The 20,612-nt window shown below is 52.2% G+C and overlaps 7 protein-coding genes across 7 annotated transcripts; 3 read left to right on the top strand and 4 right to left on the bottom strand.

The window, feature by feature from the left end:
• Window positions 1–5,937: 5,937 nt before the first annotated feature.
• On the top strand, window positions 5,938–6,747 carry BDP81DRAFT_462054 (uncharacterized protein; the record flags this gene model as incomplete). Its single annotated transcript, XM_060593855.1, has 1 exon — window positions 5,938–6,747. The coding sequence occupies one exon, from the start codon at window positions 5,938–5,940 to the stop codon at window positions 6,745–6,747; it is 810 nt and encodes a 269-aa protein (XP_060444509.1).
• A 232-nt stretch (window positions 6,748–6,979) lies between these two features.
• BDP81DRAFT_462053 (LysM domain-containing protein) lies at window positions 6,980–8,664 on the bottom strand (the record flags this gene model as incomplete). Its single annotated transcript, XM_060593854.1, has 2 exons — window positions 6,980–8,371; window positions 8,431–8,664. The coding sequence occupies 2 exons, from the start codon at window positions 8,662–8,664 to the stop codon at window positions 6,980–6,982; spliced, it is 1,626 nt and encodes a 541-aa protein (XP_060444508.1).
• An 844-nt stretch (window positions 8,665–9,508) lies between these two features.
• Window positions 9,509–10,887, bottom strand: BDP81DRAFT_430537 (uncharacterized protein). The gene has a single exon (XM_060590615.1). It carries the CDS (start codon window positions 10,719–10,721, stop codon window positions 9,738–9,740), a length of 984 nt encoding a protein of 327 aa, XP_060444507.1. The 5' UTR covers window positions 10,722–10,887; the 3' UTR covers window positions 9,509–9,737.
• Window positions 10,888–12,005: 1,118 nt separating this feature from the next.
• BDP81DRAFT_491268 (chitinase) lies at window positions 12,006–15,945 on the top strand (the record flags this gene model as incomplete). Its single annotated transcript, XM_060595307.1, has 3 exons — window positions 12,006–13,305; window positions 13,375–15,723; window positions 15,887–15,945. Exons 1-3 carry the CDS (start codon window positions 12,123–12,125, stop codon window positions 15,943–15,945), a joined length of 3,591 nt encoding a protein of 1,196 aa, XP_060444506.1. The 5' UTR covers window positions 12,006–12,122.
• An 886-nt stretch (window positions 15,946–16,831) lies between these two features.
• BDP81DRAFT_430530 (uncharacterized protein) lies at window positions 16,832–17,619 on the top strand. Its single transcript, XM_060590614.1, has one exon. It carries the CDS (start codon window positions 16,938–16,940, stop codon window positions 17,442–17,444), a length of 507 nt encoding a protein of 168 aa, XP_060444505.1. The 5' UTR covers window positions 16,832–16,937; the 3' UTR covers window positions 17,445–17,619.
• Window positions 17,620–17,888: 269 nt separating this feature from the next.
• Window positions 17,889–18,932, bottom strand: BDP81DRAFT_491264 (uncharacterized protein; the record flags this gene model as incomplete). The annotated part of the gene is made up of 1 exon (XM_060595306.1): window positions 17,889–18,932. A coding segment is annotated over one exon (1,044 nt), but the record flags the coding sequence as incomplete, so codon positions are not given.
• Window positions 18,933–19,698: 766 nt separating this feature from the next.
• On the bottom strand, window positions 19,699–19,907 carry BDP81DRAFT_430529 (uncharacterized protein; the record flags this gene model as incomplete). The annotated part of the gene is made up of 1 exon (XM_060590613.1): window positions 19,699–19,907. Exon 1 carries the CDS (start codon window positions 19,858–19,860, stop codon window positions 19,699–19,701), a length of 162 nt encoding a protein of 53 aa, XP_060444503.1. The 5' UTR covers window positions 19,861–19,907.
• Window positions 19,908–20,612: the final 705 nt, after the last annotated feature.

Genomic DNA, 20,612 nt, shown 5'->3' with positions numbered 1-20,612 from the left:
TGCGGAAGGCGAATTCGAGTCGACGGCGGCTCGTTAGGTTGAATAATCGTCGGCTCGATTCGAGGGGAAAATGTGCGTTGTTAAGGGTTTGATTAGCGTATAGCTAATCCACCCCAGCGCGCAGCGGCAAACCGCGGGGACTGGGGCCCCTCCTTAGCATGGCACTAACAGCCCGTGCCAAGCTGGAGAGATGTTTCGTGGAGGTTGAACGTTCCTGTTTAATGACTCGGGCAAATTTCGGAAAAGAAATTGGTCTCCTCTATCTATTCGTATAGAAGAGAGGCTCCTTTAGTAGAACCTAATAAGAAATCAATGCTTGCTTTGGCTATACGTTGGCGGAGGTAGCGCGGTGTAGCCTTGCGTCCACGCTTATAGAAGTAGAAATGGACTGGTGTCTTGGGTTTCCTATAGTTGTAGTTGAGTAATGCATCTTGATAAGCGAATCTCTCGTGGTATGCTGTAAAGTCTCTATGATAGGATCTTACTGCGTATAGCCTTCTTAGTAAGTGCCGAGGGAGGCGGAGTTTGGGCGGCTTGGGGTGAAGAATTATCTCGAGGTCGGTATATTACCGAGGGTATTAGGATAGCCATTTTCTGGCAAAGGCTTAGAAGGCAGCTGCTTTAGCTTGCCTTTCTAGGTGCGCTAATAAGGGCTTGGTTATGATTTTGGGATTAGTTTGCAGGCTTCCTTGGCTAGAGCATCCGCTTCTTCATTTCCTAGTACTCCCGTATGCCCAGGGCACCACCAAACATAAACCCTGCCGGGGGTTGTCCAGCTCTCTCTTTGTCTCCGAGTCCAGGAGGAAAAGAGCCTATTAAAGGCCCTAAATCTAGCCTGGCTGCTTCCTATGCTCTAGGAGTATAGTCTAGCCGCGACTACGAGGTTATTAAGGTAGATATAGACGTTATCTACTATATAAGCCGTAGGAGCCCGGGTAGCTTCTATTAGGCCGTAATACGCAGTATATGCCTCTACGTTATATACCTTAGTTTGGAGCCGAGTAGTTCGGATCTACGGAAGATCTATCGTATAGCTTGGTACCCTACCTAGCCTACTCCGGCGGAGGTACTACTGCCGTCTAACATCTAGGACCCGTCAGTATAGACAACAATATCCCGCTTAGAGAAAGTTACTATCCTGCCTATAAAGGAGAGGGCCTGTTCTTCTTTGGTCTTATTAGGTTCGTAGCCGACCCTGGCGAGGGCTATCTACCAGTCCGCTAGTTACTCCCAAGGGGGGAGTTCTAACGGATCGATGTATTCGGTATTTTTGCTTACGAGGCTTACCATTCGTCGTAGCCGTGAGTCTGGTCCTGATTTACCCCTAAGTCTCGTTCGGAGAGGGTATCGCTCGTCCAGACGATGGATTATGGTGGACGCTATATAGAGCTTCGCGTCCAGTATCACCTCTGGTGGGGGTAGAGCCGCCTCGCGCTATAGGATCGGTATAGGCATAGTTCTATATACGGGGACCATCGCTCTAATAGCTTTGGTTTACGTCGCGTCCAGTTAATATAGCAGATTACTAACCCCGTTTAAGATAGTACGTCTATTCTTTATCTAGCTCTTACCGGGCTACTATACTTTAAATATATAGTACTAAATAAGTAGTACATAAGAGGTGATCGCTCGACGAAGTAAGTACGTAGGTGCGCCCTAGATAATATTCCCTAGTCCCTATAGTCTATTAACTACTTAGCATGCCTTTATAAAGAGGTTTTTTATGTAACTTTTAAATATAAGTTTATAGTCGAAGTGAACGCCGAGCCAGCGTAGAGAAGAGCCTTCTTTGATAGCCTAAACTATATAATACCTCCTATCTAGCAAACCTATTATGATTGATAGGTTTCCGTCTTTTCGTCTCTTAGTAAAGTGGATCAGTTCGGACTTATCGAGGTCAAAAGTGATTCCTTCCGTCGCGCCCCATCCTAAGGTTTCTTTCCATTCCTTGGTTAGGATGTCACAGTTGTTCTCTAGTGATGTTGAGCTTGCCAAGATAGCGACGTCATCGGCGTAGCCGAAACGAGATCGCTTCCTTCCTAGGCGAGCTATGCCTAGCTTGAAAAGAGGTTCAATATAGAGCATGAATAGAATGGGAGACACGGGTGAGCCTTGTGGTAGTCCGCATTCGAGACCGAAGACGTCTCCTACCTCCCCATCAAGCCTTATTCTTGCTCTCCTTCCGGTAACAAAACTTGAGACCCAGCGTACGAGGTTCTCCGGCCATCCTTGTTCGCAGAGGCGTCGGACCAGTCGTCCTGGGAGCACGGCGTCGAAAGCCCCTTTTATATCGAGCGTAAGCATAGAGGTAACCAGGCCTCTTTGCCAGGCGCACTCGATGTCGTGGATGGCCGCTGCGATGAGGTCGCTGCAAGAGCGAAGAGGGAGTGCTCCAAACTGTTGATCGTGCAGAACACGATGTTTAACTGCGATCCAGGCAAGTCGTCTGGCGATGAGTCTCTCCAAGCCTTTTCCGAGGACGGCCAAGAGCGCAATTGGCCTATAGGAGCGCGGGAGTGTCTTGTCTCTTTTTCCCGGTTTTGCTAGGATCACGAGAGTTGCTTCTTTAAAACAAGTAGGATGCCAACCCTCGCGTATACACCCGCTATAAAGTGAGAGGACAATATCCTCGATAACTGGCCATGCTATTTTCAAAGCAGTCGTAGTGATTCCGTCGGTCCCAGGAGTCGTGTTTCCCGCGGTGAGAACCGAAGACCGTACCTCGTCCTTCGTAACCTGCGGGAAAGGAAGCGTAGCTTGCCTTTATAGGACTGGGCTTTCTGTTGGTATGTCCTCGGAGATTGCAGCGTTTCTAAGGAGGACGCGGGTAAATAAGTCGCGCTTCTCTTTTGGTTGTGAGACAAGCGTGTCTTGGTTGTCTACATCTCGGAGTGGCGGGGTCTGAAAGGATCCTGTGGCTTTGTGCCAACCGACCATTTCAAATATGTCTTTGCTTGAGGAGGCTGAGGAGATCTTGTCTTTCCAAAAGGCATCCTTGGAGCGTTTAAACTCGTAGAGGAAGTCCTGTTTTAGAGCTTCGACCTCCTCTTCTTCCCATTGGCAGTTCACTCCGGCTGCGCGGAGTCTTGCTAACATCGCTCGCTTACTCGCATAGGCTCGGTATTTACGTGTGCAGCTCTCGCTCCAGTATGGTCTCCCTATACCTTTCCCGAGCGTGCGCTTTGTGGAAGCCGTAAGTGCTTTAATAAAACAGTCCGTAAGCTATTGTGCTAGGAGATCTAAAGATTGTGGGTCTTGGATGTTGCTTGCAGTGCGGCGCATGGGTTATAAGTTGCGTTTAATGATGCCGAGGAAAAGCTCCTCGTCCATCGTGTCGAGCCGAAACCTTCCCGGCGTCTGGCTGGGTGAATCGATCAGGGCCAAGGGGACCCGGGTAAGCAGAGATTCGTGGTCTGATGTCGTGTGTAGTGACGTTTCTATGCTGGTGGAAGCCCCATGGAGGTTGCTGGACGCCCAGCATAAATCTAGGGTGTTGCCGCCTTTGTGCGTGGGTTCACCTATAGGTGACATTAGGACAAGGCTAGCGGCTTCTGCCCATTCTACTAGGTTTTCAGCGTCCGGGGAACTCGTGGCCTCGGGCTGCCACGTCTAATGGTGTAAGTTAAAATCCCTCGCAATCAGTACTCGATCCTCAGGTTTGGGTTGCCAGGCCGCTAGGATGTTCCTGAGAGCCTGGCCAGATCGCAGAGAGCCACGAGGGGCGTTATATACGTTAATAACTGTAAGGACCTCCTTCGTTCCTGAGAGGAGTCGTAAGAAGAGCAGGTCTATGGATGGATCGGGTAGAGGCCGTATTTATACGCCTCGTACCCCAGTTCCTCTGCGGAGGTAGGTAAGTACCCTGGGACGGTCTTCGGTCCAGTTATCTACTGGGGTGAAAGTCTCAAAACCTGGGTGGTGTCTTATGAGCCTCCTCTCTTCCGAACGGATAGACGGCTCTTATATTAGGAGTATATCGATCTGGGCTACGTAAGCCAGGTTCAGTGCTGTTTCGTGGGCGGATGCCCGCCTGCCCACATTCGCTTGTATGATTTGCAGGGTTTTAGAGGGCTGTATTCTTTTTTTGTGTCTCATTTGCCGGGGTATAGTCCATCGCTTGTTCTTCTTCACGGGAATGTCGATGCGACTGCTGGGTCGCATTTCTCCATAATCTTTCTCCCTCAGCTCGGATGGCCCGTAGCTGAGCCTTATCCCTCCTCTGGACTACCCCCTTCACCACTTTGGGTTGGATAGGGCAAGTCGCATCGAAGGCGGCGTGAGGCCCGTTACACGACGGGCATTTAAAGGGGCAGTCGCAGCCATCGTGACCCTCAGTGCCGCCGCAGGGTGCCCGGTGTTGATCAGTTGTGTGGGAAGGAGAGCTGCACTTGAGGCATCTCTTCCTTCTGGTGCACGTTCGTTCGCTGTGAAAACCGCCGCAGCGGAGACATTGAGGAGACCTCTTCTCCTTCGGGAACTGCAGGTTTACAAAAACGCTGGCCCCCATCAAACGGAGGCGTCTTGGTAGTTGCCTTACGGCTTCCGCCTTGAACCAGGCTGTCACCGTGCCTAGCCTTTCGACTTCGTCCTTCCTAGAGAAGTGTGCTTTTTCAGGCTTGAGTTTCGTCGAGACCTGGATCTCTTCAAGGAGCTCCTCGGTCGTGATTTCCAGCTCAGTGTTGGTTACCAGACAATGCCTGGTGTAAGGGACGTTTGCGATATAGGCTCGGATCCAGGTATCGCGTTGCTCGATCGCTTGCGCTTGGAGAAGGGCAGCGATCTGTTCTCTGTTCTCTAGCAGGACTTTTGCACCATCCATTGACGAAGGTAGGAGTGCTAATCCTGTCTTAACATGGTCGATCCCCTTGAGGGCTTCTCGGGCTTGGGGACTTAGCCTTTCCCGAACGAAGATATATATGTCGTAGGCTTTCTCGTTCCGAAGCGGGCTTTCAGGCGATAGACGCGCGAAGACGCGTAGATCCTTTAAGGCCGCCCGGTTTGTAGCTTGTTTTGCGCCTTGTTTGGCTGGCGTTGGTTCATCCTGTCTTCTGGACAGTGGCTGGCTCGCCGCCGCCGCGTATGAACGGACTGGGGGCGGCTGGTTCTGGGTTGTGTGCGAGGGATGCCCCTGGGAACTCAGGTCAGTCTCGCTAGGCCCTGTGCCAATAGCGTGCATAGACCTTGCTAGACCACGTTGATGCCGGTTTGAACGCTGTTTCTCCTCCTGAAGTTCTCTCTCCAAGGATTCGATCTTCGTCAAACAGTCTTTCAAAAACTGTTCCCTCTCGGCGTCCCGACGTAGGAGGTCCTGGACAAGATTCGAAAGCCTGTTGATCTCGTCTTTAAGCTCAGAGTTGTCCTGGTGGTTAACCTGCTCAACCACTCTGACCTTTGCAGTCGGCTTCCGGACTCGTCCCGACCGCCGAGATATACCGGCGTCCCCGTGAACCGTGATCGATGGCCCTACATCTAGGGAGACCGCTATGGTCGTAAAATTCAGCTCGTATGGGCTAATGTTGAGAGATAATAGTGCAGTGGGCCGTAGCCCTCTATAACCTTAATAATTACTAACAGTGGGTACCTTTCGAGGTATGTGTTCAGAAGTTCCCCGTGAGCATCAAAAAGGTAGCAAAAGTCTGGCCCTAGTACTAGGTAAGCTTAAGTCTGATCACGAGTTCAGACCCACAATATCTGATCGACAGGCTACAACATTAATCCCTGACTTGGCTCTAAAAACCAGGATCACTCTCAAGCCACACCGTCCCAATTTCGGAACACCAGGTTTACACCCCTCCATCTCGCGACAGGGATGTGAGCTAGGGGAGCCCACACATCCTTTTTACCTTATTAGTACCCGTTGCCTCTCGTCACGATCTCGTCCAGACACTCCCATCATCTCCCAAACACCTAGGCTAACAATAGCTGCCAACCCTCATCATGGCATATGATCGAGACGAGTTCGTTCGTCTTTTGACAGACTATTACAACTTCTGCAACCGCACTTTCTGGAATGCCACTATCGCGCAGGCTCCCGCTGGTGGGTGGCCTTCGATCAACCAGGAGACATTGGCCAACCTCAAAAATAACGACACAGTCATTGACCTCTTCCGCCACATCCCCTACGTCGAATATGTCGAGAAAGATCTCATTCATGCGCCCCTCGTCATGAAGAACACCCCTGTCATCGACTACCGCCACGAGGACGTCCAGAAGAAAATCCGCGAGGGCGAGATCGAAGGCATCGCTGCGCCTTTCACCGGCCGAGACCCCGCGATCCCGCCTTCTTGTGCGTGCATAGCTATATGCAGGGGCAGGAGCGGTTATCAAGTCGTACTAGACACTGACGACGGCTACATCTACTGGGGAGACCCGGAAGGACAGCACGATGAGCCCGCGCCCGAGCTGAATAGCAGTCTGGCACGGTTCGAGGGCGACGATGCCAACGAGTGGCGCGCCGGTTTCAATGTGTATGAGCCTGCTGACTTTTTCACGATCTGCAAGGAGAGGTTCCGGGAGATGAACTGGATCGGGCTTGGTCCATGGGATATGTCTGTCATGAAGCAGAACATGGGTTGGGAATACGAGTCCGAGCCCGACTCTGATTCTGACCCCGAGGATGATTTCAGCCATAACAAGCTAGCTAGGAAGATGACGAAGGCGGGCTGGCCTGGTGACGGAGAAGGCCGGGACTGGGACCGTCCCAAGTTTGAGAGGCTGGTTGAGCAGGGCAATAACGAGGAAGAGTAGTATGCACTGCCTTAGATCTTTACACATAGCCGACAGGCACAATGGAACATTTCAGTCAATGTAGTAGAGGTGCATAGCGAGTGAGTTCAGAGTATTTGACATTATTTCGACTTTACAGTCGGATTAGAAAGGTGATTACGTGACCGTTTCCGATCCTATTAGGATGGTCTTTGTTTGCACCATCCGTGTCCATACCTAAGGTACTAACCAGTATTGAGGTTCATGCCCCGGATCAAACACCGACGCAGGCATACGCGTTGGCCCAGAGCTTGGTGCAGTCGCTACCGATGGATGGGTTCCAGGTCGTCATCTGCTTGACAGTGATCCCCACTCGTTTGGCAACCACATCGCAAGTCTCGCCCGACTTGACATACTCAAACTTCTTGCAGTTGGCGACGAGGCTGCCCTGGGTGGGCTGGGGCGTCTGGATGCCGTTGCCAGGGTTAGTCGGCGTCGGGGTGAAGCCGACGACGTGGACACAGGCGTACACACTGCCCCAAAGATTGGAGCAGCCGCTGTTGAGGGTATTCCACTGGGCGAACTGGGCGACGCTGATTCCGTTGGCGTTGGCGATCTTGGCGCACGAGTCCCCGTCGCTCACGAGGTGGAATTTGTCGCAGTTACTTGCGATGCCGGGCTGCGTGGGCTGAGGGGTTTGGATGCCGTTGCCGGCCTTGGTGGTCGGGGTCGTCTGGGGCACGGTCGGGGAGCTGCCAATGATGCCGATGCACGCGTAGGTGTCAAGCCAAAGGTTGGTGCAGCCGCTGTTGAGGCCGTTCCATGAGACGATGTCGGCGTTGCGGATGTTGTTTTGTTTGGCAATAGAGGCGCAGGAGTCGCCGCTCTTGACCATGTAGAACTTGTTGCAGTTGCTTAAGATGCCGGTGTGAACGGGCTCAGGGGTTTGGACACCATTACCGGCCTTGGTGGTGGTTGTTGTCTGAGGGGCGGTTAGAGAGCCGCCGATTATGCCGATGCAGGCGTAGGTGTCGAGCCAAAGATTGGTGCATCCGCTGTTCAGTCCGTTCCAAGAAACAAGGTCGGCAGTGCGGATGCTGTTCTTTTTGGCAATGGAAGCACAGGTAGCACCATCCGCAACCATGTAGAACTTGTTGCAGTTGCTGACGATACCGCTGTGAACGGGCTCGGGAGTCTGGATGCCGTTGCTGGGAGCGGTAGTAGTCTTGACCGGAGCAGATGTCGCCGAGGGGTTTCCGCCGATCAGACCAACGCAGGCATAAGTCTCGCCCCAGAGGTTGGTGCAACCACTATTCAGGCCGTTGAAAGAGGCGAACTGGGCTACGGTAAGGCCATACTTCTGGGCGATGGCAGAGCAAGAGTCACCAGACTCAACAAAGTGGAACTTATTGCAGTTGTTGACCAAACCACCCTGCACTGGCTCAGGGGTCACAACTCCGTTACCAGCAGAGGTAGTGGTTGTAATAACGGGGGCTTTAGTGGTGGTAGAAGGAGCAGTGGTGATAACGGCCTTGCTTGTAGTTGAGGCGACGGTAGTGGTGGTCGTCTCCTCCTCCTCGGGAGGAGGCGTGGGCTCGTTGTAAGCTTCAACACAGTAGCTGTTGCCGTACTTGAGACCAGAGCAGTCCGAGCCAATGGTAGGGTTCTGTGAAGATCAGTACGTGCCAGGAGAAGCATCTTCACTAAGGTGCAGTGAGTACGTACCCAGCGACGGAAAGCCTTAATGTCGATCCAGTTGAAGTCGAGAAGCTCTTGACAAGTCTGAGACCCGTCGTAGTCAGCCCACCACGAGCAGTACCATGTGGTATCAGAGGCGTGTGGTAGGCCGGGCTCCGCGCCATCTCTGGCACGAAGAGGAACGGCGGCGGCAGAAGTCAGGCCAATGACTTGTGCCACGATGGTGGCGGCAGCCAGTTGCTTGAAAGTGGGAATTGCCATGTTGGTAATGAAAGAATGACTGAAAGTAGGAAATAACGAGGGGAGACAAGCTCAGAGCAAGGGAGTGTCGACGAGGAAGGTAGATCTGTAAGTCTGGATGACCACTCGAGATGTCTAATCCTTTTATTTACCAACGAGATATTTTGATTTCTCATAATTTGGTAAAATTCTCTTCGAACACTACAAGACACATCATGCGATATGATGCCCGAGCCGCCGCTCGCTCGCTTTCGGAGCTTGCCCCTCTTTACCCGCCCAAAGTTTCGTCTCCAAGACTCAAACCGCGGAAACTAATGACTCTGGCTTACTCCGGAATTTCGAAGGAAGCGGGACCAGCCACAACGTTGCTGCTCCTACGGCGGGTGTCGGAGTTCACCTGATCAGCACGCCGCTTGGTCGAGGGATGCCCGGACTCTTCGGAGGTCTAGATGGCAAAAGCTGAAATCCGGCCCACATCGCGTGAAAAGCTGAAGGAACTTGTGCTACGCCTCTGGTGGGATACCCATTCGTACCTAGTCTAGTTGAAGTCAAGATAATCTGATAAACTCCTTGCCGATGCTCTGGACCCCTGCGTTCCCACTGTTTACCCCTGATCGTTTGTCCTTTAAATGCGCCCAGCCGGCGGGCCGATCTTGGCAAGCTTACATGTCAGATTGCCCCAAAAGTACCTTTCAACGACTTGGCTTCTGATTCTTGTCAACTTGACCGACTCCTCTTCATAACCTGAAAATTACCGTTGCCTTGATAGTCCAACCAATGAGATTCTTGACGAAATGGATCGTGAACCAACGGAACGAATAAATCTGGTGGCGTGACTTTGGGAAACGAAAATTTCGACCATGCATGCGTGTGATAGGTTTCTTCCATTGTACAGGATGACTGCATCCACTGTAAGCGAGATGCGAGACTAATGTAAGGTCCCAACACGTTTAGATCCACCTCTGATGACCCATACCTCCAATGTTCAATTTTCCCGTCTGCCAGACTGCCATGCATAATTCTTCACCTCAAACCCCCGAAACTTCGACGTTTCCGGAAAAGAGATTCATTACGTACATAAATCTGCCTCTGGGTTAACACTTCTTTCTGGCAGGCATCTTCAATGTGTCTAGACCTCGCTGTAGGGCCATGACAGCCATGCCCTCTCCAAAGTCCCGCTTGGCAAGATGGCTCAGGCGCCTCACATCCCTCATGGAGGTAGAAGAAACCGAGCCGCTGTTGATGTCCCTCGCAATAGCCACGATCTCGTCTCGCATGGCTCCTCTCTTAGTCTTCTGCACGGACTCGATCGTGGCCTGAGAGTCAAATTCGTCGAATTGACCACCGAGAAAAGAGATGGTCTGCGTCTTGGATGTCCCCAGTCTCTTGCTCGAGAGGCGACCATCAACGAACGTGATCATATCGTCCGCCTGAGCTCTGCGCCGGCTGTAGTGGGCATACTCCATGGCAGTCGTGATCTTTTCCAGTCGGCTAGGCTCCGCCGTCTCGCGAAGCACCGTCATCCTGTCAACCAAGCGCTCAATAACGGTGGGGTGTCCTGGTCTCGCGCTGTCATCTTCGTCGCGCCAGAGACCTCCAAGGAGCTTTTTTGCGTCGTAGACAAGGTCGTCTCTTTCTCCCCATCCCTCGATCTCTCCAATTTCGGGATTCATCATGTCTGAAATGCGACCACTGACACCAGTCAGGGTTTTCAAACGGTCGACGTGGAGAACAAATTCTTCAAAGTTGCAGTCTTTGCAAGCTTTGGCTATCTTGCAGTCGGATCCGTTCTGGTCATAATCAGAGCGGTACATGTCGAAAAACATGAGAATCTCATAAGCGTTGAGTTCGGCCAATAGAGGCAGCGGCGCGAAGGCCAGCAGCAGGAAGGTCGGAAGCTTCATGATGATGTTGTTGTTGTCGTCTTGGGAGCCAGAAAGAAGAAGACTGTCTTCAGAAGATTTCTGGTGTTGAGAGAAGGTGGGATAAGGAGAACTGGCCGGAGAAGGTGTGAAGATGTGGGAACCAGCGGATGCTCTAGATGAGGCAACATGGAGCATCGAGGGCCCAGTGCTCATCTTCACCCGTTTGCAAATTTTAGCCACGCCACCCTTGGCAATAAAAGCTCCCTGCAAAGCTATGCTGCTGCTAACTCCATCGGACTTGAATCCGCCGAACAGGAGATTACTCTATAACTTAGAGTTAATATTGATCGTACGTGAGATCCACACGCTTTTCGCCGGCCTGTCACGCGAGGAATTGTTTAGTCCTAAGGTTCCAAAATGATCTAGGCGAGTCGATGTCAGGTTGTCATCTTTGTTGAACCTATTCAGACATAAAACTCATTTGGTAAGATGCCCCGGCTTCGGAATGGTTGTTTGTCTGCCTAACCTGGTGTGGGGGCGGGTGGCGCACGGCGGTTCCCGGGAGCTTCCCGTCAGCTAAATTGATACCTTATTTTAACATCTACGGAAGCGAGCCTCGCCTCCATCCAGCGTTCCTTGCAGCGCCTTCGCAGGTTAACCACTAGTGCTTACTTTGTTATGGAGAATCAACCTAGTGAAGTAGTTGTGGTAGTGTCTCTCAAACCCCACAGCTCTTGATCCACAGGTTGCCCGAAAAGACCCTCAATAAGCCGGAATACCAAATCAAGTCAGGATTGCCTGTTGGGGCCTCGGAAACACCATTGCAAACTGTGGGACTGTGGATACCTGAGGCAGTGGCTGGTGCCCCAGGCACCAGCTGCCTGATCCACCTCCTGGTTGATCCAGCCCACCGCAGCCACCTTCACCACAACATCACCAACCAACCGTCAATACCAGTCGTATTGCCTCATTGCTTGCCTCGTTGGTCCAGATGAGCAGTGTGTACTGCCCACACAAACCCTAAAATCTGACCTTGGCATCGATCTCTCGGCTGGAACTTCGGTCCCTTAATCCTTAGTAGGTGGATCAAGGCGAATGCGGGCCACGAACTTCTGCATCCTTGTACGCCGACAACCACGGGCTATTGATCGTGAAGTCGACCCCGTGGTGTCACTCATAGCTTGGCGTAAGGCGTCTAGAACCGTTGTCTAATTACGGTTTATTTCGAGAACCATGAATCTGTGGACAGAGCCATCGACCTCGGGCTCGGTCCGATCATCAGCGTCAATTTTGTTTCTAACTTCGTGATGTTGCCTTTGGGAATTGGGCCCCTGTGTAAGATGATTTACCCGCTCGCGTCTGTGGCTCGAAAGTCTTCAACTGTCCTTATGGATTGGAAAACATTATTTATCTACTAGTACCTTAACCGTCCCTCATTCGACACTTGTAGCCAAGGAGACAACCATTCTTTCAATGATACACTCATTCGTTCGTTCATTCTCTCACTCTTTCATTCACTCACTTATTTTTCTCTCTACCTACCTTATGTACTAGCCACATTTACTTCCTCTTTTGTATGGTGAAACCATCATCATCTAAACCTCTCTTTCGAAGATGTGGCGGCACTCACTTTCGGCCGGAATTGGCCTTTTATGCCTTGCCGGCAACGTCTTTGCAAAAAATGAGGCTAGCCCAATCAACCCGTGTCCGATTCGGTGCAGCATTTCCGGGCCGAACCCTCTCAACTGGACCTACCTCCATGGCACCGCCGCACTGAAGCGCTGCGAGCAACCCATGCTTTTTGATACAATGCTGGAGACTAGCATCGTTGACTCCAACAAACACATCACCTTCCGGGCCTGTACGGCATCCGAAGAGTCCACGATCAAGACCGAGGACTACAAGCCTGTTCCCTTTACATTTGGAACTCCCGAAGTTGAGAAGGACGAGGAAATTTCTGCCCCAGCGGAGGACTCCGAGCCTGTTCCTACTCCCTCCGTCTCTACAGACTCGGAAAAACGCTCCCTAAGTACCATCAAGTCGACATGCGCATCGGATATGCACAAGACCTCAAACTTGACCAGCGCTTTCTATCATGAATGGGTGCCAGACGACAGCAGCAGAGTCGATGGCAGCATCAATGACACTGCCTTGGCGATCGAGACCCTCCAAAAGCATTTAGACGCAGCCGACAATTGCAAGTCAGCTATCATGTTCGCAAAGGTCCGCGAGTCCATCTCAGGTCTCTTCATCGGCTCTGCGGTAGACAAGATGAGCGCTGTGCCCTTCATAGAGAAGCTCGCTAGCAAGGTGCAAACCAGAGAGTTTTACGAAGCTGGTCGCTTTTCTGTCTCGAACTGTCAGACGGTGCGGCCCTCAGTCTGGAGAGTCGGTATCATTGCCGACCTCCAGGGCAACATTACTGCTGTTCAGGAAGCCTTGGCTGACTGGAAAGATGCCAAGTGCGCCAGGAGCCCAGATCTCACAGTTGAATGGGTGGACAGAGAGATTGCGCTCTGGTCTATCAAGAGTCCTCTGAACGGTACAGTTCTCAACGGGACAGATGGAACCAGCAACTCGACCGCCATCTCAGGGAGAGGAGTTTTGCAATCTCTTCATCGCCGGGCTGAGTGTCGAGCTGAGAGAGTCGAAGCTGGCGATCTTTGCGACGCCCTGGCCAAGCGTTGCGGTATCAGCACCACGCAGTTGAACAAGTACAACAGCGGCGTGAAGAACTTCTGCAATACGCTCATGCCCAAGCAGCATGTTTGCTGTTCTGAAGGCGACCTTCCAGACTGTAAGTCAAAATATAGGATTCTTCTTATACTCAAGCTATTGTACACAAGCTAACTATTGAGAGCCACAGTCCGACCGAAGCCTGATGCTGATGGATTCTGCTTTTCTGTCGAGGTCGAAAAGGACGTTGGATGTTGGGATTATGCAGATGCGCACTACCTCGAAACAAGCGACATTGAGAATTTCAACAAGAACACCTGGGGTTTCGCCGGCTGCAAGAACCTTCAACCAGGACAGAAGATCTGCCTGTCCAAGGGCGAGCCTCCCATGCCCAACCCCATCTCCAACGCAATCTGTGGTCCTCAGAAGCCCGACGGAGAGCCCCGCGGAAACAAGAACCTCACAGACATGAATCCGTGCCCGCTCAACGTCTGCTGTAATGTCTGGGGCCAGTGTGGTATGGACCCCGACTTCTGTACAGAGGCCCCTGCCGACACTGGCGCGCCAGGCACCTCTCAGCCGGGCAAGAATGGCTGCATTTCCAACTGCGGCATGGAAATCACCAACAACGACAAGGGTCCTGCTAGCTTCTCGCACATCGCCTACTTCGAGGCCTGGAACAAGAACCGCCCCTGTCTGCACATGGACGTCTCGAGCGTGGACACCAAGAAGTACACCCACATCCACTTCTCTTTCCCTGATGTCACTCCCGGGGACTTCAAGATTGATAGCAGCAAGCTGCAGGATCAGTTCGATTTGTTGAAGAAGATGACTGGTATCAAGAAAATCGTGTCTTTGGGTGGTTGGGCCTTCTCTGCCGAGGGCGATACCGTTCACATCCTCCGCGACGCTGTCCTCCCAGCTAATCGTGCCACCTTCGCGGCGAACGTCGTCCAGTTTGTGAACGACCATGGTCTCGATGGCATCGACTTTGATTGGGAATATCCCTCTGCTCCGGACATCCCCGACATTGATCCGAGCTCCAACCCAAACGAAGGCAAGGACTATCTCGAGTTTCTGAAGATGGTTAAGCGTCGGCTGGGGAACAAGTCTGTCTCCATCGCGTCACCTGCATCCTATTGGTACCTCAAGCAATTCCCTATCAAGGAAATCGGCCAGGTCGTTGACTACATCGTCTATATGTCCTACGATCTTCACGGACAGTGGGATCATGGGAACAAGTGGTCGAGTCCAGGATGCGAGGGTGGTAACTGTCTTCGTTCTCACGTCAACCTCACCGAAACGAAAACCTCTCTTGCCATGATCACCAAGGCGGGTGTTCCTTCGAACAAGGTGTTTGTGGGTATCGCGAGTTACGGACGTAGCTTCCACATGGCCGAGGCGGACTGCACAGGACCCGAGTGCACATTCACCGGATCCAGGACGGAGTCAGATGCCATGCCAGGCTTTTGCACAGATACTTCCGGTTACATCTCCGCCGCCGAGATTCGTGAGATTCTCTGGAACAAGGACATGATGGACGCTCGGGAGTGGCATGACAGGGAATCCGACTCTGACATCGTTGTTTACAAGGAGAACGAGTGGGTGGCCTGGATGAACGATGACACCAAAAGTTCGCGTATCGACCTGTACAAGGGCCTCAACTTTGGCGGTGTCTCTGATTGGGCTGTCGACCTCGACAAGGATTATGGCGACAGCGGTATCGGTAACGGCGACAGTGACGACTCAAATCTCTCCGGTGGTAAAAACTGCCCCCTGAGCAAGACCTACAACGACCTCGATGAGCTCGCCAAAGATGACAGCGTGTCTGACGACTGCAAACCCGTTCTCGCCATCAAAATTCTCGAAAAGATGCTCGACAAGTCTTTGGCCAACTACGATGATGTCGACAATGGTTACGACAAGAACTTTGCTGCCTATCGTCGTGTCATGAAGGACTCCGCCAAGCAAGCCATGGCCAAGTTCACCAGCTGGCACGATGGCAAGTACAGGGACTACTTCGACTGTGATATCAAGGCGGACGGAACCCATACCGAGAACTGGTCGGGCCCCTGTTCCGAGATGAAGAGTCACATTGCGGTTGTCGGCATGAACATCATCAAACTCACTCTGAGGGACGAAGACGGCTTCTGGAACGCTGTAGAGGAAGACACTGGCTGCATCGAGGACTGGATCGAGTTCGACTCCCTCAAGATCAACACGGATCCGAACGAGATTGCTCAGAATTGCCCGCCTCCCGTCGGCACGATCCCACAACCCTGCACGCCGTCGTTGATCCTCTCAGTGGAGGGCTATCCCAAGCTGAAGTCCGACTTTGATGTCCCGGATCCCAAGGACATCATCAAGGACGTCAAGACTAATTTGGATGAGATTCGCACCAGTATCTCGTCCCGGTTCTTCGACGTAGTCGCGGGGATTTGGGATGGTGGCAACAGTGATGTGCTCCAGGTGTTTTCCGTCCCCATCTTCCTCATGGCGCAGGCCATCCAGTCCATGGAAGACGCCAAGGCAAAGGGCGGTGAAATTATCAAGGAGGAGAAGGAAGCTCTGATCCTGAACATTATCTCGGCTCTGCTGTTCTTCATTCCGTTCGTTGGAGAATTTGCCGCCATGGCTGCCGGCGCAGCAACGGTCGCCCGCATGATTGCCATCGGAGGCTTGGTTGGCAACACGGCTTTCAGTATTTCTGAAATTGTTGATGACCCTTCCAATGCGGGTATGGCTGTCATGGCGCTGCTAAGTGCTGGTCGCGTCCGTAAACCCAGGGACTTCATCGACCTGGGATCCGCCAGGAGAGCGCAGACCAAAGCAGGCGTCAGCAAGATGGGACAAACCTTCAAGAAGCACGACGAATCGTTGCAGAAGGTGCTCGGCAACTGTCGTAAAGAGGGCAATAAAGACGACGAAAAGGAGCCCAACGCGTGCAAGTTGAAGCGGGAGCTGCCGCAGTCCGACCTGGTCATGCGAGATGTTGTGCGCGAGAACCACATGGCCTGGGTCGGAAAGAGAGCCGCCAATAATAACAACAAGGGAAATTGTCCCACTACCGAACACGAGACGACAACGACCAAGATCGAAACCGTCATGACCACTCCCGACGTCACTTGTAAGAAGGAATGGACTCAGGCCTGCTACCACTACAGCTCAGTCATGAGCGTCCACACCAACACTCCCGACATGGTCCGATGGACGTGCTGGGCGACCGCGGAGACCGGAAGAGACGGATTGGCAACGGATCGTTGGGGTTACTGGCCGCGACAGACCCGCGCCAACTTCAAGATGCCCGCAAAGGCGCAGCACCACTGGGATTGGGGTGAAGAGTGGACAGAGCACGACGACTGCGAAAGAGACGAGTTTCCTCCACGCCATTGGTGGGGAGCGATCAACACGGGCAAGAAGAACAAAAAGGGCGAGATCAGGTTCAAGGCGATCGAGGGCCAATTCGTCCGGCTCATTCCCGCGAAGCAGAACGGAGGAGCCGGCTCAATGTGGAAGCAGTTCTGCGAGATCAACGACGGGTACAAGCAGAAGCTCCCCGGCCTGGAGCAGATCAACGAGAAGCACGTCACGACCGATAAGATCAGCAAGATTAACCAACAGATCAAGGGAGGCACGACAACGTACACCACCAGCCTGAAGGTCACCATACCCAACGCCGTCTTCGAGATCAAGCACTGGGAGCAGGTGCCGGCCAAAGACGACGGCCTCTGGGACAATCCGTGCTGGCCGAGCATGCTGCGGCCTGATGATCCAGGTTATGCCCTCCTGACCAATGACGACTGGTACAACAGGAATCCAAATGAGCAGCAGTTCACAGCGGCTTATCACAACGAGCCACCCAAGGCCCTGACTCAGGGCAAGACCAGGAAGAGAGCGCAGAATGGCCGGCCGACCATTGCCGTCCGCGCGCCCCACAGTCCAGACGCCATTTACGTCGATGACCTCGCGAAGACGTGCGCGGAGCCTGGGATTGACGATGATAGCGACGTCGAGCCTAGCGTTCTGAGGGAGAGGGAGGTGTTTGTCGACGAGGATGGAGAGGAGTACATGGAGTTGTTGCCGGAGGATGAGTATGAATACGACTTTGCCGCGCTGGAGCATATGCCAACGCCGTCCATTCCTCGGACAGCTGAGGCGGTCGCCACGGCATATATTGAGTACAAGGAAGAGGTTGAATATGCCACACCAGGATCTGCTATTGCAGCAGACTTGCCCAAGCCGACAAGGGGCATGGCATGAATAAAAAAGGGAATATAACTACCCCCGTCACAAAATGTATGAAGTTGCGGAGAGACATCCGTAGAGATGGACGGACGTCCAAAATAGTTTCCTTAGTACACTTGGTTTCAATGTGTCGTAGGGTATGTATGGCGTTAATTGCTGCCCGTAATTAACGGCGTCGTTTTTGCGACAGCTTTCTTCTGAATTTCATAATTGGGCGTACTACATGAACTTAAGCCAGTATTAATACCGAATGTTACGGAATGATACGTGATTCATTACTACTCTAAGTAGCGATATACTGACGTCATTCAGCACTCGATAGGATAGTTATTCTACTTGACCGTAAGAAAATTCTTTCCGGAATCAACCTACTGAGAATGTACTGCTCAGTAGGTCCCAATTTCAAGCTGGCCATCCTCCACACTCATTATTTATCAGGCCCAAGGCTGAAATTTGCTTTCAATCCCATTCCCAGAACGGACGTAGGGTTGTGAATTGCGTTGCATATACTATGTCAGGCAGTGGAACTTGGCAATCTTTTTCCAGTTTCGAATCTTGATAATCTTCAATCCTTGTTTTTCCTCGGGACTTTTTGTTGTGCCACTTTTGTGATCGATGCCGCACTCTGGCGCCCCATGCATGGTACCGGTAAGCCTCGTGCTTTTGTATAGTTTCGAAGCGCTCATCCTTAGCCTCAATCTCAGTCGGTAAATGTGGTTTTCCAATAAGCGAAGCCGAGGGGTAGAATCTAGCGTCATCAAAGAATACCCATGCCCTTTGTTCGTAGGTTGTAAGGAGTTTTAGAGTAATGCGCGAATGAAGTATCTGGTACATACCCGGGCCATCTTGAAAACCCTCTTTCACTGCACCAAATGAACCAAGGTCTAGACTTTGATAGAGCACGCCACCCCGTCTGGAGCCATGGCCTGGACGAATGTCGTCAAACCACTGCTTGAGGCGGTCCCGACCAAGTTGTCCGGCTCTAGCGGTCCGAAGAAGGATTGTGACGAGATCGAAGCCATATGGCTCTAAACCTGATATAAGACTAGGTGAGCAGCCAAAATCGTAGGTATAGGCCCCACAGTCAACGCATAGGCTATCTGGGTAGAGCAAACCGGGGGACTGAGATGAAGGAGAGCCTAGAGTAACTTCTGGCAGCCAGGAATCGCCGCACTGGGCAAACATGGCCACGTAAAGAGTATCCAGGTATGTGCAAACACACAGAACTGCCGGTAGGTCCCATTGTTGGAAATTTCGACCACTGTATCGATGCAGGGCCTGTTTGCACAGTTGTTGGATATCGCAATTCATCAGAGAAGTGAGGTAGTACCGTAGAAAGGCTCGTAGCAGTCGCTTTCTCTCTGAACCTGTGAGATTGGCTGCATTGAATCTAGGACTGACTGGCTGACCTTTGAAACTCAACTGAGGATCTATTCGAGACGAAAGACATAAATACTCCCGCGGTGGAAAGACAGCAGTGGTCTTCGTAAGATAGTCCTCAACTTCCCTCTCGCCTAATTTTTCTTGGCATCGACTATTAGTGTAATACGTGGGCTACTACTAAAATCCTTAACAGCGGAAAACCCTTCACTTATCTCCTCCGGCGCCCTCCCGGGATGGACTCACAGCCTCCGGCGGGCTCTGAACCATCCCCTGCCTCTTTGGCCGGCCCTATACGAGGCTCCGGGCCCCCTCCAAAGCCATCCCTAACCTCAAGGGCTAAACGCCGCCGCGGTACCAAGGCCCAACCACACCGGCCCAGCCTCGCGGGAAGCCAGCCTAACGCCTCTACAATAACCCCCTTAATAACTAAGGGGCCCTTAACCGTGACTAGGACAGCTACTAGAGCTATCCTTATAGTCCTTAACAAAGAGGCTAAGTACTATAAGGCCCGAAAGGACGTCTTTATAGCTATCGCCTAGTTTATAAATAATATAATCTTTTATTTTAAGGGGCCTAGGAATTAGTGTTACGCCCGCCGCAACTTGTCACTGTGGGCGCGTAGCTATATATGCAGAACAAGGGACAATGATGACCGGAGTCATCATTATCGAAGCTTTTGCTTTGTGCCACAGTTGGTTGCCTTGTCCAGCTCGTAACAATTAGATCGTAAAGGAGGTTATAACCTATATAATCTAAGCCTTAAAAAGATTGTAAATAATAAGATAGTAACGCTAACCCTAAGCCGGAACTAGGCCGACGTAGCGGCCTCGGCTTTAACTATAGCCGCAGCCCTAACCCCAGCCCGTACCTAAAACCTAACCCGGACCTAAGTGTTACGACCCAACATGCATGACCAAGAACAGGGCCTGCCCCGCAGGCTCGCGGCGGTTACAACACACCACATATGCAGGAGACAAGTTGGTGGTGGTGGTGATGGTTTATTTAACGTCTCGAGCGACAAGAGACGTGTCGGGCGCGATGCCGACATGGTCTATGCTAATCTAAACTATGTTACAGGGCTACGTCTTCACCTAACGCTCCTGTTCAAACCGCTCCAAAATGAAGCAGATCTTCTCACCTGACCAGAATTCTCTTATCCGCCATCCTTTTCCCGGGTCGCTTCATCCACAAGGAAAGTAGTTCGGATAGTGCTAGGAAAAACCACAAGGGGGAAAAACCTAGCACGGCCGGTCGTGATGTGGTTCCACGCCTTTCTCTTCTCCACCTTGCATTGGAGCGAAGCAAAGAAGGCGAACAGCAAATCGGCTCCCAGCCGATGGCAATACAGGAGCCCGTAACAATCGCTCTCCGTTACTGCCTGAACAAGTCAGGCTCTGGCAGGAGCGAAAGTGTTCAAGACCTTCCAGACAGAAGGTCTGGCACGGAGACAGAAAATGACCTAACTGCTGTGCCGGGGCTTTGGTGTGTGGACAAAGGCAATTCAAGCCCTTGTCGGAGTGGTGGCTCGCACGCGGCGGGCACAGCGCGCCGCAGGCTAGTGGACGCGCAGATCGGCGAGAGCGAGAGTGACCTTCAAAGCTTCTAAACTCTCGCCCTACTTCACTTTCGGGGGAGGTCTCGTCGTGTTTGGTGTTGTGAAAGGAGAGAAGGGGAGGGGTGCTGTGGTGGTGTTGAGGGACGAGTCCGAAAGTAAAGGGGGAAATGATAAGACCCGTTAGGGGTACGGGGCGAAGCCCTGCGAAAACCTAACAATTCTTAACACAGTGTGCCAAGAAAAGG

This window comes from Colletotrichum phormii, assembly GCF_030913505.1.
Source record: "Colletotrichum phormii strain CBS 102054 chromosome Unknown BDP81scaffold_12, whole genome shotgun sequence".
In the NCBI taxonomy this organism is placed as follows: domain Eukaryota; kingdom Fungi; phylum Ascomycota; class Sordariomycetes; order Glomerellales; family Glomerellaceae; genus Colletotrichum; species Colletotrichum phormii.
This window is presented reverse-complemented; position numbering and strand designations above follow the sequence as displayed.